At 37.0% G+C, this 14782-nt stretch overlaps 2 protein-coding genes across 4 annotated transcripts in view; one reads left to right on the top strand and one right to left on the bottom strand.

Moving 5' to 3' along the window:
- The first annotated feature begins 3798 nt into the window (after positions 1 to 3798).
- On the top strand, positions 3799 to 11166 carry bccip (BRCA2 and CDKN1A interacting protein). 3 transcript variants are annotated; one of them, NM_001013475.2, is given in 7 exon segments: positions 3799 to 3992; positions 4112 to 4186; positions 4279 to 4359; positions 5517 to 5606; positions 5915 to 6102; positions 7455 to 7623; positions 10877 to 11166. In NM_001013475.2, coding segments are annotated over 7 exon segments (906 nt in total). In that variant the 5' UTR covers positions 3799 to 3860; the 3' UTR covers positions 11048 to 11166.
- Positions 11072 to 14782, bottom strand: part of dhx32a (DEAH (Asp-Glu-Ala-His) box polypeptide 32a) — a 28300-nt gene continuing 24589 nt past the window's right edge. Inside the window, 1 exon segment of the mRNA NM_001202472.3 lies at positions 11072 to 11391. Within this exon segment, the coding sequence (NP_001189401.3) occupies positions 11214 to 11391 (178 nt within the window). The 3' untranslated portion in view covers positions 11072 to 11213.

The following is a 14782-nucleotide window of genomic DNA, read 5'->3' as shown; positions in this document are numbered from 1 at the left end:
TTTTCCTATAGTGTGTTTATTACAAAGATAAAATGTAAACGTTGTGTAATAACATGTTCGTTTAAAATATTATAAATTGGTTTAAAGCATTTGTAACAGTTTAAATTTACTTTGACGGTGAATTAATGAACGAATAAATTAATAAATAAATATAGAAATTAATTCATTAAAACAAACATTTATATTCATGATTAAAATAAATCTGCAATAATGAAAAGGTGACTTAATAACTATAGAAATGACTGATTTTACTTGCTTTTAGAATATGATTGAATCAAATAATCAATGAACTTCTAATCTGATAGGATTTAGTTAAATTTCCCTATATTATAATATTTATATTTATTTTTTTCCAATATGAATAAATGAATGAACTACTTATTTAATCTAATGGGATTTAAATGTTCCTATATTGTGTTTATTATGAAGATAAAAAGTAAATGTTGTGTTAATAACATGTTCGTTTGAAATATTATAAATTGGTTTAAAGCATTTGGTTTAAAGCAATAAATTAATAAATAAATATAGAAATAAATTCTTTAAAACAAACATTTATATCCATGATTGAAATAAATCTACATTAATGAAAAGATGACTTAATAATAGAAACGACTTTGATTTTACTAACATTACAACATGAATGAATGAATGAATTAACTGCTTATCTAATCTAATGTGGTTTTGGTAAATTTTTCATATTGTGTTTATTATGAAGATAAAATGTAAACGTAATATTTTATTAAGGTTAGGGGGGCATCCCTAACCTAACATAAACCCAAATTGTACCTTACTAACTATTAACAAAACAGCTAATTATTTTATTAAGCTAGTAGTGTTAGATTAATTGTTTGTTAATACTGTGAATTGTGGCCTAAACTAAAAAACATTGTTGCCAAAATATGTGGTAAAAAGTATACTACTTATTACAGTTTATCAGTTGTACACATTTATATATTTTATTTTGTTGTATGTATTAATTATAAATAAAAAATATAATTCAAATGAAGTGCAATTCAGTGCCTCCATATACTTCTTAGCCATACATATCAGCCTTTTCCACAAAATTGCAGAAATGCTGATAGCTCTAAATTAATCCAATATCGGCTGATAAATATTGGCAGCCAATTTATTCGTGCATCTCTAAAACATGCATATATATATATATATATATATATATATATATATATATATATATATATATATATATATATATATATATATATATATATCTTTTATTGCTTATACATAATTGTTGAACTTTGAGCTTTTTATTACCTCCTCCAAATGTTGACTAATGAAGGTACATTAGTACTGTCAAGCTGTAATTAGGTATTGTCAAAACATGTTGCATACAAATGCATTCAATTTTATGACAGTGTATTGCTGTAGAGGACAAATAAAACACGAGACAGGTGTTTAGAAAGAGGACAGTTTATTTTGTTTGACCTGCAAACTTATCTAAACAAGATAAACTTTCAGAAAACAGCCCGAAAACATTATAATGCGCACGCTCATGAATATAAACTGTGGTTGTCTTAAACGGTTGTCTTCAATAGTCCTTCTTTGCTCAACAGCTCTGCTGAAAAAAAAAAAAAACATTACAACAGCCAGACATACAGTTAAAACATAACAGTTACCATGGTTTCTGTTTTAAACTATAGTAAACTAAAGTTTGAAACTATAGTTTAAAATAGACAATGAGTGGGCCTCGCTGCTCCCACCCACCATAACCCTCGCAGCGAGGTCCCACTACCGGCCTCCCGTGTTTCCCTGAGGGTCCTCGAGGCTTGTTTGTTTCCTGCCTAGGGCTCAAAAGCACCTCGCCCCAGGGAGGGCACGAGTTAACCGGGCGCCAGGCCGTGCCAGTGTTCACTGGATGTTGCTCGGCGGCTCATTTCGAGCAACAAACACGTAATGTTCTTTGCGATATTGCGTTTATGTACGCAAACCGCAAGGAACTACAGCACAGATGGGCCCGAGAGAAGCTTCACGAAGCGGACTTCGTGAGATTGGCGTGGCTCCACTCGTACCGTCGGTATTGAACTCACCTTGGTCAAGTACAAACAGCAACATCGAGCGAACTGACAACACTGGGAGAGAACCGACGAGCTTTATAGGAATGCAGATGCAAATGTTTACATGGCGACGTCACTGCTGTGAGTCTCGTTGTCATGGTGAGCGCTGAAGAGAGCACCTCATTGGAGAACACACAGGCTCGGGAATCTCCGTCACGGCGAGTTGCGGTCGGATGTGGACTAAAGCATATTAAATATATTGAATGTATATTTTTACATTTTTGGTGCTGTGTATTATTCTGGGATGCAGTAGAATATGGAGACAGATGAATATAATTAAAGACAGATGCGGGACATCAGAACAGAAAGTGAGCCCGGCTAGGACAACAACACACTACTCTGACTAAAGACTCTGCTAAACTCCTAGTGGTGCTAAGCTTCTTATTATCCAAGAACGCCATCTAGCGGTCACATAACCTAACAGCATGTTACTTACTACCCCACTACATCATGCCCGTAGCCGGGGGACATCCCTAATCCTAACCTAACATGAACCCAATTTGTACCTTACTTACTATTAATAAACAGCTAATTGGTTTATTAAGCTAGTAGTGTTAGTTTAAGTGTTTTTTAATACTGTGAATTGTGACCTAAACTAAAATGTTACCAAATATAAACTGGTAAAAAGTATATTATTCATTCATTCATTCATTCATTTTCTTGTCGGCTTAGTCCCTTTATTAATCCGGGATCGCCACAGCGGAATGAACCGCCAACTTATCCAGCAAGGTTTTACACAGCGGATGCCCTTCCAGCCGCAACCTATCTCTGGGAAAGAATTCATTATTATTGTATTATTATTATTATTATTATTTTTATTATTATTATGTTTAAATTTTTTTTTTATTGAAATGGCCAAATTGTGACAGAAAAGTTAAATGTGCTGGCCAGTTTGTTTTTGTCTAATAAATGACAGTAGGCTGCAGTTTTTTTTACTTTAAAACTTTAACAGATTGGTATTTTTTTCCTAATGATATATGATGTAATAAATTTGTATTTTAATAATTAGTCTTGTTTTAATTTTTCTTTATAGCAAGTTTTTATGAAATATTTTTTGTACATACATACAAAAAGTGTGGTTATGATGACATCTGACTAGCTAATCCAGCAACAACAACAAAAAAAATCACTAAAATGCAGTATTTAAATCTTATAGTTAAATAGAAACTGAGGCGTATAACTGCAAAAAGAAGAAAAAAAGAACCACCCCTTTCACCAGGCAAAAAATGGATGAATGAATGAATGAATGAATGAATGAATGAATGAACAGATAGGCCGATGACGAATAGACTAATAGGTAGACGCATTAAAGTTAGTAGTGGAATATATTATCTTGACTTGTAAGACAAAAACTTAAGTAAGAGAGAAACTTATTTATTTCATCGAAGGTTTGTTCTAACAGGTACCATCGACGTTTGTTTTGAAAATTACGTAATATATAATTCATTTCTGAAGTAACTCCAACATCACGACAATATTTATCTTTCTTTATTAACCAAAATTACTATCTGGCACTTAAATCAATACAATTGTTTATTTAAAAGTAATAAATCATTTTCATGCAGCACCCCTCTGTAAAAAAATATGGTATCTTCTGCTTCTTAAGATCGTGAGCTGGAAAAGACGCCATTTTGGATCTTGAGTACGGCGTGTTTGCGCCCGCGACTTTATGTCTACAATGAGCCAAAATGGCCGATTAGACTCCTCAGTTTCCTAGCATGTGGACGACACAAAACGTCGCCGTGCGCGAGCTCGTGTCTGTTTCCTGTACACTAGTGAAGCAGCATGGCTTCATCTGCCAAAAGGCGTGCTGTTGAAACTGGACAAAATCCACAAGACAGCGACGAAAGCTCGGACGAGGGTCTGGAAGACTCTGGCGACGACGACAGCGAAAATTCAGAAGAAGAAGTAAACGAGGTAAGTTCCTAGCCGAACTGTTTTTGCGAGCAGAAATGTCGTGATGTGCAGGCCATGCTGGCTCTGTCTGAAAAACACGTTGTTTTATGACCAACACACGTGTTTTGGTCTGCATTTAGGAGGTTATTGTGGATTTCGAAGCACACACGATCTCTGACAACGACTTTCACGGCATCAAAACCCTTCTTCAACAGGTAACGTCGGTTTATTGCAGATTATGTGATGATTATATGAGTGTTAATTTATGAATGCAGACATAAATGTGTGTGTTGTTGTTGTTTTGCAGCTGTTTCTGAAGTGTCACGTGAACACTTCTGACCTCACTGACATCATCATCCAGCAGAACCACATCGGCAGTGTCATCAGGGTAATACACTCTCATTTACCCCCCCAAAATAGCTTAAATTTTACTGGTCATAACTGTGTATTTCATTCAGTTTAGATTTATTTTATGTCCATGTAGCATACTTTTTAAATTAAGAGCCAAAAAGAAGTAGGTACAATAGTGTAAATAAAGGAAAAATAAAATAGTAATGGAACAAACAGAAGTTGTAAATGGGGAAAAAGGGATTAAAATGATCAAACATATTTATATAAACACAAATAATACATCTTACTAGAGAAAATATGTACTTTGTATATTCACTACATACATTATTTAACAAGCATGTTCACTATAACGTAGTAAAGGTTTATTATTTGCATCTGTTTTTAAGGCCTGACCAGGGGCGGACTGGGACAAAAATTCAGCCCTGGCACTGTAGCCACATCAGCCCACATTACCACACCAGCATAGCCCCACCCACGGACACGCACATTCACTATTTATTTTGATGTACAGATGGTGAAATAATGACATTCTTGCCATATTTTGATTGCGTCCGGGTAACCTCGGATTGGGTCAGCCCATCTTGAAATCAGGCGGCCGTCATGATTGGTCCAAATGCTTAACATTTATTATTATTATTATTATCATCATCATTATCATAATATCACATCTAGCAAGAGATAAAAGCTGCCTCCACGTAAAAACAATACATATAAATAAAAACTGACCGACCCACATTTAAAAATTGGTCCAGCCCTTCTGGCATTTGCCAGAATTGCCAGTCCGCTCCTGGGCCTGACAGTGTTCAAAGTATTCAGGCAAAGAAAATTTAGCATTTGTAACATTTGATTATTGAAATTATGAACCTGAACACTCCCTGAAATCCCTAAAACAGTTTATTTCACTTTTATTTTTGCTTTTAATTAATTTTTTGACATTTTTATGAATAATTCACTTCCCTACAGAATCATTTCACATATTCTAAACTAATAAATTATTTCTAAATAGCAGTTTTCAAAACCGCCCAATCTGGCAACACTGAATATTGATGTTGAGCAATATACCGTGCAGCTCTACTGTAAATGTTTAATATATTTAAAACTCATTTGTATAATATTCACTAACAGTAATAATGAACATCTGTAGTTCTGCTCTGATATTGCTGTATTATAGTTTATGTGTGTGTTTTGCTCCAGCAAGCTGAAGTACCGGAGGACAGTGATGATGAGGGCGACCCGGACGAGGTGTTTGGCTTCATCAGTATGGTGAACCTCACCGAGAGACAGGTCAGACAATCATAACACACACACACACACACACTCTACTTTCTGTAGGATTGATCTGAGTTACAACAATCCCACTGGAGTTTTTAGAATATCATATTTTACATGAGTATTTCGCATTTCACAGTGTAGTGGCTGTTAAAGTCATGCAAAATGATATTCAAGCTAAAACAAAGTTAATATTAAGTTATTTGAACATATTAAAGCATGTGGAATATGAAAGGTCATGCAAATTCAGTTTTTTAATTGGTGAGTATCTTGGAAAATTTGACATTCGGCTTAAAGTGTGATTATTATTGTTTGTGTATCAGGGTGTGGAGTGTCTGGAGAAGCTGAAGGACATGATACTGGATCAGTGTGTGAAGTGCAGCACTCCGGATGTGCAGGAGCGGATGGAGAATCTCCTGCAGGGTAACACTCAGTCTGTAGGGCTCCTGCTGAGCGAGAGATTCGTCAACGTCCCGCCGCAGATCGCTCTGCCCCTGCACAAACAACTGCAGTAAGAGTTCCCAATAGAGGGAGCGCACACACCTGCTTCACTATTACCACATATCAGTGCAGATTTCATTTTAGTTTGATATATTTTATGATTTCAAAAGTGTATATATATATATATATCTTCTTCTTTGGCCTTAGTCCCGTATGGTTGCGGGGTCGGCTCTTTGGAACAAGTCCATATGATAACGACTTTTTTTTTTTTTTTTTACACATTCCGGCCGGCCTGTCACCCTCATACACTACGTAATATGGTATACCACAGGATCTAAAAATCGCAACGGTGTCAGTTTCAATACCTTTACGCCCCATTCACACGGAGCGTCAGTGTCAATGCTTCCTAATCACTTTGAATGGGTGACGTCAGGCGTTGCCGAATTGCATTGTGGATCTGTCGGCGCCACTTCCGAGGTGCTGCTCGCTGCAGAAGTTGGGACTAGCTCAACTTTTCAAGCGCCGACGAAAGCGTCAGCCAATCATATCGCTGTAATCAAATACACCAGCAAAACATTGACCTATTGCTGACTGAATTTCATTGGCTGACGCTGCTATGACGATCGCTTTAGCCCCAGCTTCACAAACGCCTTCAGCCAAGCGTTGACCCTGAAGCCCCGTGTGAATAGGGTGTTATACCGTCATAAAAAAAAACAAAAAACAATGCACTTAAATAGGAGACAAGTATCAAATATTACAATTATTTATTTAATGCCTACAAATGCATATGCATGATTGTCATCACTAGACAATGTGGAGGAGAGAGAGAGGGGAGGTGGCGAGTCGTGTATGTGAGAGCGCAGTGCTGTGCGTTCCCCTCTCTCTCTCTCTGCGTGTGTGTGAGAATGGGATAGAGCATCCTGCGCAGATCTCTAATACGAACAAGACAAACAGGTGACCGCAAACCTAAGGTTGCATATTTGGTATTCAGTTTCTGAATGGTTTAGGCAGAAACCAACAGTCTGATTATGTTGTTTGAGCCTTACGTCATAATTTTTTTTAACTATGCACGATAATACCGGATACTGGGGTAAAATAGAGAGCAGGTTTAACGGTATCAAAATTTGGATACCACCCAAGTATATGTAAATGATATGTGTGTCTAATATGTAAATGAATTTTCATGGGATGACCATTACCTGAATACCCAAGCTTTAAAAAAAAAAAAATAAGTATGAAATAAGTGAAATATTTTGATGTACATTTGTCATAGTTAGGGTTAGGGGTCACTTTAATCATAAAGTGAACAGCACATTCACTATTTTTTTTCATTTAATTCAGTGTCATTAATTTAATAAAGAAATTATTTTAAGTATATTGTCATAATAATCATCATCATCTGTCTTCTGTGTGGTTCTGCAGGAAGGAAATGGCTGAAGCTCAAAGGACCAATAAACCCAGCGGTAAATGCCAGTTCTGTCTGATGATCAGCAAAACATGCAAGCCATTGAAGAAGAAGAGCATTTCTGCAGGAGACCAGGCTAAAGACGAGCTGCTGTTCGTGAACGACGAGGAGGAGTTCTTTTATGAGGTACATTTTACTAATGTCTGAAGTCAAACCAAACTGATATTTCTGTCATCCTTTACTCACCCTTCACTTGTTCCAAACCTGTTTTACTTTCTTTACACAAAAGCTGTAACCACTGACTTCCACCGTGATTGTATTTCCATGGAAATCAATGGTTACAGGTTTTCATTTTTTATTTATTTATTTTTTTCAAAACAAAAACTGAATAAAGAAACTAATAGTTTTTTGGTTTAAACTTATTTATATTCAATATGCATATGTCAGTTTTTAAGTCTGAAAAGTGGCTTGAAAGGTTAAGTGGTTAAAGGGTTAGTTCACTCAAAAATGAAAATTATTCAATGTTTAAACCCTCAAGCAGTGGTGCTTAAGCTTGCTCCTGGAGATCTACCTTCCTACTGAGTTCAGCTCCAACTCTGACCAAACACACCTGAACCAATTAATTGACCTGTACAGCACTTGATAATTACAGGCAGGTGTGTTTGATATGGGTTGCAACTGAAATCTGCAGGACAGTAAGGCTGCTTCTGAAACCTCTTCCTCCTCCTCCTCAGTAGGTACTGCATTTGAATTTAAATGTACTACTCGGCCATTAATAAATTGTGTTATATACTGTATTATTGTGAAAAGTATGAATGGAATTCGGATGTACTACATCCGCCTTTTTATCATGGTCACGTGACCTACCTGCGTCAGTTGCGTCGCTTCACTCCCATTCATGAATTCTCTCGCAGGGCATCATGTGATAGCGCGGCGTGCATGGGATGTTCACTTCAGAATCTCGCCGGAAGTAGTAGGTCATCCGGGTCTTTCTTGCATACTAATTTTCGGATTCTTTGCATTCGGACATACCACTCGGCTCGCATACTGATTTTAGCGTATTGTATAGTATGGAAGTATGCGGTTTCGGACACCGCCTAGATCTCCAGGAACAGGGTAAAACAGCAGTCACACTCTAGTTTGAGCTTGCGAAATTCTGTTGTACGGCAATGCGGAAAGGGGCGGGATTAAACAAAATAATTAGACATTTAAAAAAGTGAGCGATTGGTCCACGTTTTAAATTTCTGTCCAGAGAGATCATGTTTTGATCCTCGATTGGTTTCACGCAGTCAAGTGATCAGCCGATGACACAAAAAGAAAGAAGACGAGATGTATATATTAGGGATGCATGATATGTCACCATAGCGTTATCGGCAAATAAATGCTAGTTTTAAGATTATTGTTATTAAGCTGATATCTAAATTAGGCCGATATCTTTAAACCGATAAATTACGTAATTGTACAGACCTGGCTGCCGCGCACGCGTAGGCGGAACATGTTCAGACTTGCCCAGTGCACTCTAATGGATCTCTCCTCACACTGTTTATTCCTTTAAAGCCCGTCCTTTCTTTATGTGGCATTGCTGAGTGTTAATAACCCAGTAAGTAACCATGTTCCTCATCATTGTAGATGTGTTTGATTGAGTGTCATTGTGTATTTTGCTTTAAATCGCCTCAGGAAAAGATATTACATATGTAAGCCTTTCCTGCTCTGTGTCTTTGTTGTGTTAGAGATATTAGGGGAGATTCACTTATTACTCCAGGGTAACTTAACTCCCTTCTCCTTTAGTTGCAGCCGGTGAATGAACGAGGACACATGTAACTTGTGCCAATCATCACTGAAAACAGTCTCATTGCGAAAAAAAAAAAAACGCTCGTTTCTGTCTCCCTCTTCGCTTCAACAACACACACACACACACACACCAAACCCCTGCGCACGTGCTAACCAACAACTTGTCGGGCTGTTTGTAACCTAATATGATTATTTGTTATTATCAATGCAATGCTTGCCATGTGTTGTTGATGTAAGACTGTATTCAGTTTGATCAGATTATTAATACTGATTGTAACGAGCGTGCGTGAGAGTTGTCACCGCACACACACACACACACACATCTGACAGCCTTCAAAACAGCAGCACGGGGGAGAGCCTAGGTGCGACGTCATTGAATTCAGCATAAACTCGCCACACATTCTCTTTATATTACGCTCTGTTTGTCAAAGTCATCAGAGCTTAATAATCAGGGGCCTCATGTACGAAGACTTGCGTTGAATTCATACTAAAACATTGCGTACGCACAAAGCTGTAAATGTGTGTACGCAGTGAAAAATTCAGATGTATGAAACACTGCGTACGCGGAATCCCACACATATTCTCTTTATACATTTGACTTAACGTGAAACTGAGCACAACATGCATGAGTGCAAAACCCCTCCCTGCCTCTTCCCCTGTATGAATATGGTAATAACTCTACCTTGGCAAAACCCAACGAAAAAGCAATGGTAAAAGCAAGCAATTTACAAAAAATACAAAATTTGCAAATTCATCTTCAAGTGGTGCCTTTATAGCACCGTGCATGCAGTCGATCGCTCCGATTACATTGAAAAAACCAGCGATCGCTGCAAGTTGCACTTTAATGTTTGACTTGTCGACAGCATGGTATGGAAACCTTATATACGTGCTAGACATGCGGATGATCCTGTCCCATACAGCTGGCATTGCGCGGCGCAAAGGAATTTTGTAGTGTGCAATTTAACATAATTGCCTCTAGGAGTCGCCAATTGAAATAAAACGTACGCCAGACATGAAGTCGGCATGGACCAACGCACATACTCACATTCATTTCATGGTTAGTAAATCCAAATGTGAACGTGAAACCTGGCGTATGCAAAGTTTTTGTATCATACACAAATTGTACTAAAGTGATCTAAAAAGTTCATATCAATAAGTTTTCTCTTTGCACTTTCATTTTGGGGGTGCAGATTGCATAAGTTTTATTAATATATTATTTATTTTATTAATAACTATAACTTTATATAGGTTTAAAAAATTTAGTATTTTCCCAAGTGTATATAACTTCTACTGTAAGAAAATATCAGAATTCGGTACATTCTGTATTATCTTTGCTTGAACTGAGCCGATTATATGAATTAAACCTGCTTCCGACCAGGATTGAGCCAGCAGAACTGTTGCTATGACAACAACTCTCAGATCAGTTTTGATGAATGAAACGATCCTGGATCGTGTCAAATCGTCAATATCCAAATCCAGTTAACTGAGCAATCCACGTACGAAAAACGAACCCCAGGTTTCCCCTTATGTTTTGTTGTGCTTGAATGTTAAAGTGGCCCTTCTAAAAATTTTCAGTCAGTGGAATGGCCCCCTGCCAATTTGAGTTTGAGACCCCTCATCTAAACATTTCTTCTTTTTCTCCCCACAGCAAGCAACGGTGAAGTTCAGCTACTGTGTTCAGGATGAGGCGGACTCGTGTGCGACAGGGAAATGGTCGTACGATGACGAGCCAATGAAGCCGTTTCGCACAGTAATGGTGATCCCCATGGACAGAATGGACACCATCATGCAGAAAATGACTGATTATCTGACCGTCTGAACACACTTTAACCTTCCAGGCCAGTTTGACCACAAATCACCCAAACCAGTGAAATAATTTATTCATTCTGTACATAATCAGCCCACAAAAATAATAATAAACAACCCAAACAGATTGACGATGAGTGTCTCTTCAATTGAAAATATTTACATGATTGTTTCTGAGTTTACTGTAAAACACATCGCTCCTGTGCTTCAGTCTCCTGCGTCTCTGTCTTTGGTTCTGGTCGAGTTTTTGCTTTAGGGATACCGGTTCTGTCACGGTCCAGAATATTCTGCAGGATCTCTTTACTTTCACTAGGAGGAAGATTGCAGAAGAAATACTGCGGCGCCATCTGAACAAACCTGCAAAAATATGAGAACACCACTGAGCTTTTCTCAGAATTTCAAGTGCACACATTTATCTGACATGAATGCATGATCAATAAAGAGACGACATTTTTATATTTTCTCTTTTTAGCCTGGGTGAAAATCAAAAAAGCTCATGAAAATTATTACGAAGTATTTTTGGTTATTTTTAATTTATCCATGCAACATGAAAATGGGTTTGTGCGTCACAGTTACACTGAAGTGCCCACAATATAATTAAATGTAATGTGATAGATGCTCAGGCCAGTGCTGCCCTGTTCACAAAAGTTCGTCTGCGACTGTGGTAGTTGCGTACAAATACAATCTTATGGCCCCTTACAGTCTCCGATATGTTACCAACTACAGAAAAACTAAAAACATCATACATCTCGTTCTTAATTAGGTTCAAAACAACACAAAGTATAACCTACAGTCAGCGAAAACCTCTCATCTGTGTCCGCAATCTTCAGCAGCACATGAAGCCTCTGTTAGAGAGTCATTCCATCATTCCCAGTTCATATTAGTCCAAAAGGTGATGATAATAATTAAAACAAGGCAGTTTGTTCACGTTTGCTGAAGAAATAACGTGCTCCTTTTTTCCCGGCTTTTTTTCCACGCTCCACTCTCTCGTTTGTCCTTTTCTTTCTGAATATGTCATTCTCGCGTTTGTCAGCTTCTCACAGGATCAGGTTTCCAAAGCTTGTCAATAATCAAGCGCACATTATTATTATCAGCTCAAGAAGTTTGTTATTTCAGATATAACGTTAGACGCGCGGCAAGCGCAAGGAAGAAAAGTGAAACCTCTCGCGTGTCAGACTGGCTCGTAAAACAACTGCGAGGTACAGCGTAGACCCTGCTCTACTCCATGGCTGTGTGGCTGTTCATCAGGACGATGATATATGAATATATAATTCCGCTGTGTATTTCGAACATGGCGGGTCCTTTGTTTACATTCTGGCTTGTTGTAAGTGAATGACGCATCTCTTCTGTAAACCAGTAGCGTTCAGCTGCGCGTCTAGCTCCGCCTTTTGGTCCCCATTCTTGTGTTTGGGACCTTTTCGAAAGGGTCCTGAAAAAGTAGTACGGTACGGTTTGGTTCGGTATGCCTTTTGACAGTGGAAACGGCGATAAAACCATACCAAACCGAACCGTACCACTCAGTGGAAACGGGCCATTAGGGCACTTTCACACACTGATGTTTGTTTCGGAATCTGTCTCGTTTCTCCACGGTTTGTTTGGCATATGCGAGTCCAGCAATCATGCTCAGATCCGTGCCAAATCAATCAGTCCGAGATCACCTGGTCTCTGCACGATTGAGCAGATCAATGGTAGTGAGAAAACAAAACGGTCCAATGAACTAACGACCCAGGCTGTATCACAGTGTCTTATGATAGCCATGTATACAGCTATAAGAAAAGAGAATGATGAGCAGGGCGGGATGTCATTCCTGCCAGCAAATGTGCGTTTCATGTCTAATACGAAAGTGAAACATGCTGAAATATTAACGAGAGCGGTTCATTCATTAGGAAAAGTTACCATCTGATAATTTTTCTATATTTTAATCTTCTAATATGTTGTGTTACGCCTGTTTTGTTCATTTGTGCACTGACAGCTGATCACAATGATCTGATGCAGTCTCGCTTCATCCGTTTCTCAATAATTCAAGCCTATGATGCAGAATTCTAGCCAAAGTTTCTTTCATAGATTGATTAATTCAATAGATAGATTTTTACAAAACTTGACAACTGAAAGGAGGCTCTGTATGAGAGAGTCTGACCTCTCTGATTTATATTAGGTGACGATATCTGTGGGTGTCGAAATTAAAGTGCACATTTTCACTTAGAAATTATTCTATACACAACTGCTCAAAAGTTTGGGGTCAGTATAATTGTTAAATATTTTAAAATAAGCTTCTCCTGCTGACCAAAGCTGCATTTATTTCATCATAAATACAGTACAAATTGTAAAATTGCGAAATATAACTAATAATAATTGTGAACTATAAAATAATTTTAAAGTAGTGTATCATTTAATTCAATCATTTAATCCAGGGATTACTTTCATTACTTCAGTCTTCAGTGTCACATGATCCTTCAGAAATCACTCTAATATTAATTGTTATTATTATTATTAATGGTTAGAGTAATAAAAGCAATAATGTCTGGAGTAATTATGTTATTTGAAACTGCATACAATAAGCAGTTATTTAAAATAGTAATAAATATTTTATCAATTTCAAAAAAACTTTTACATTTAATGAACTTGAATGGAAAAATTTCCTTTAAAAAAACATGAAAGATTAATAAAACTGACCCCAAACTCAATCATGTTTGGCTTTTGAAATGTTATTTAAAATATTGTATGTGGCTAAGAAATAGCTATTAACATTATTTTTATTGGTGGGTCCAGTGAAAATTTTGGCAGGGCAAGTAAAAATCGGAACCACTGGCCTGATCGGGCCAGTAGAAAAAAATCCTTAGCGTTAAACCCTGATATATACACACGAGACTATATATTTATATATAGACACATGACTGCTGGCATGTTCATAATAGTAAATGAATGGATATGCAGGAGAGGTGATCTAAAGCTGCTCACATTTAATCCTCATGTTTCTTATGATGTATAATCCAATTACAGATTTACACGAGTAAGGAGTTTGACGTGTCACGATAAGGAGTCGGAGTTGAAAGGCAGTCTTGTATAGACGATTTGGAGGGATATAAACAATAACAGTCTTAACGTATTTCCTGTTTTACATTTTTAATTTCTGCAACTTCCGAGAATCCAAGAAAGCCCATATATTGATAAATAATGTTATGATAGCTGTTTTAATGTTAAGTCATGATTGAATTACCTCATGTTATAGTTATGAAATAGTTTGATAACGAGTAGGAAATGTTCAAGGACTCTACATAGGCATAATCTATTTTACACTGTAATAACACTTATTATATGGCCCTACTCCTAAAACAAACCCGAAGAGAAAACTTGTGGCAAAACTTGATTGTCAAAAGACTCCATTAAGTATGATTTTCTAGTCATACCCAAGTCATTATTCAAATATGTCTTTCCCCCAAAAAAAAATCAAATCACATTAAGTGCACACATAAACACAGGGATGTTTTTGTAAATTGTGGGGACATTCCAGAGGTTCCCATCGTTTCATACTGTACAAACTATATTCATTATAATTAAAATGATTTAGAAATAAAAAATGCAGTTTCCTGTTAGCGTACGGCAATTACTGTCTAGAAATATGATTTTGAGATTATAGTAACTAAAAACGTCAAACATTAATTAAAAGATAAAGACTTTAACAGAAAGACAGAAAATATTACTTCACAAACTATTGTAAACGTCATATAAACATTAGCAAATTAGTGAA

This window comes from Danio rerio, chromosome 12, assembly GCF_052040795.2.
Source record: "Danio rerio strain M-AB ecotype USA chromosome 12, GRCz13ab, whole genome shotgun sequence".
Lineage (NCBI taxonomy): Eukaryota > Metazoa > Chordata > Actinopteri > Cypriniformes > Danionidae > Danio > Danio rerio.
This window is presented reverse-complemented; position numbering and strand designations above follow the sequence as displayed.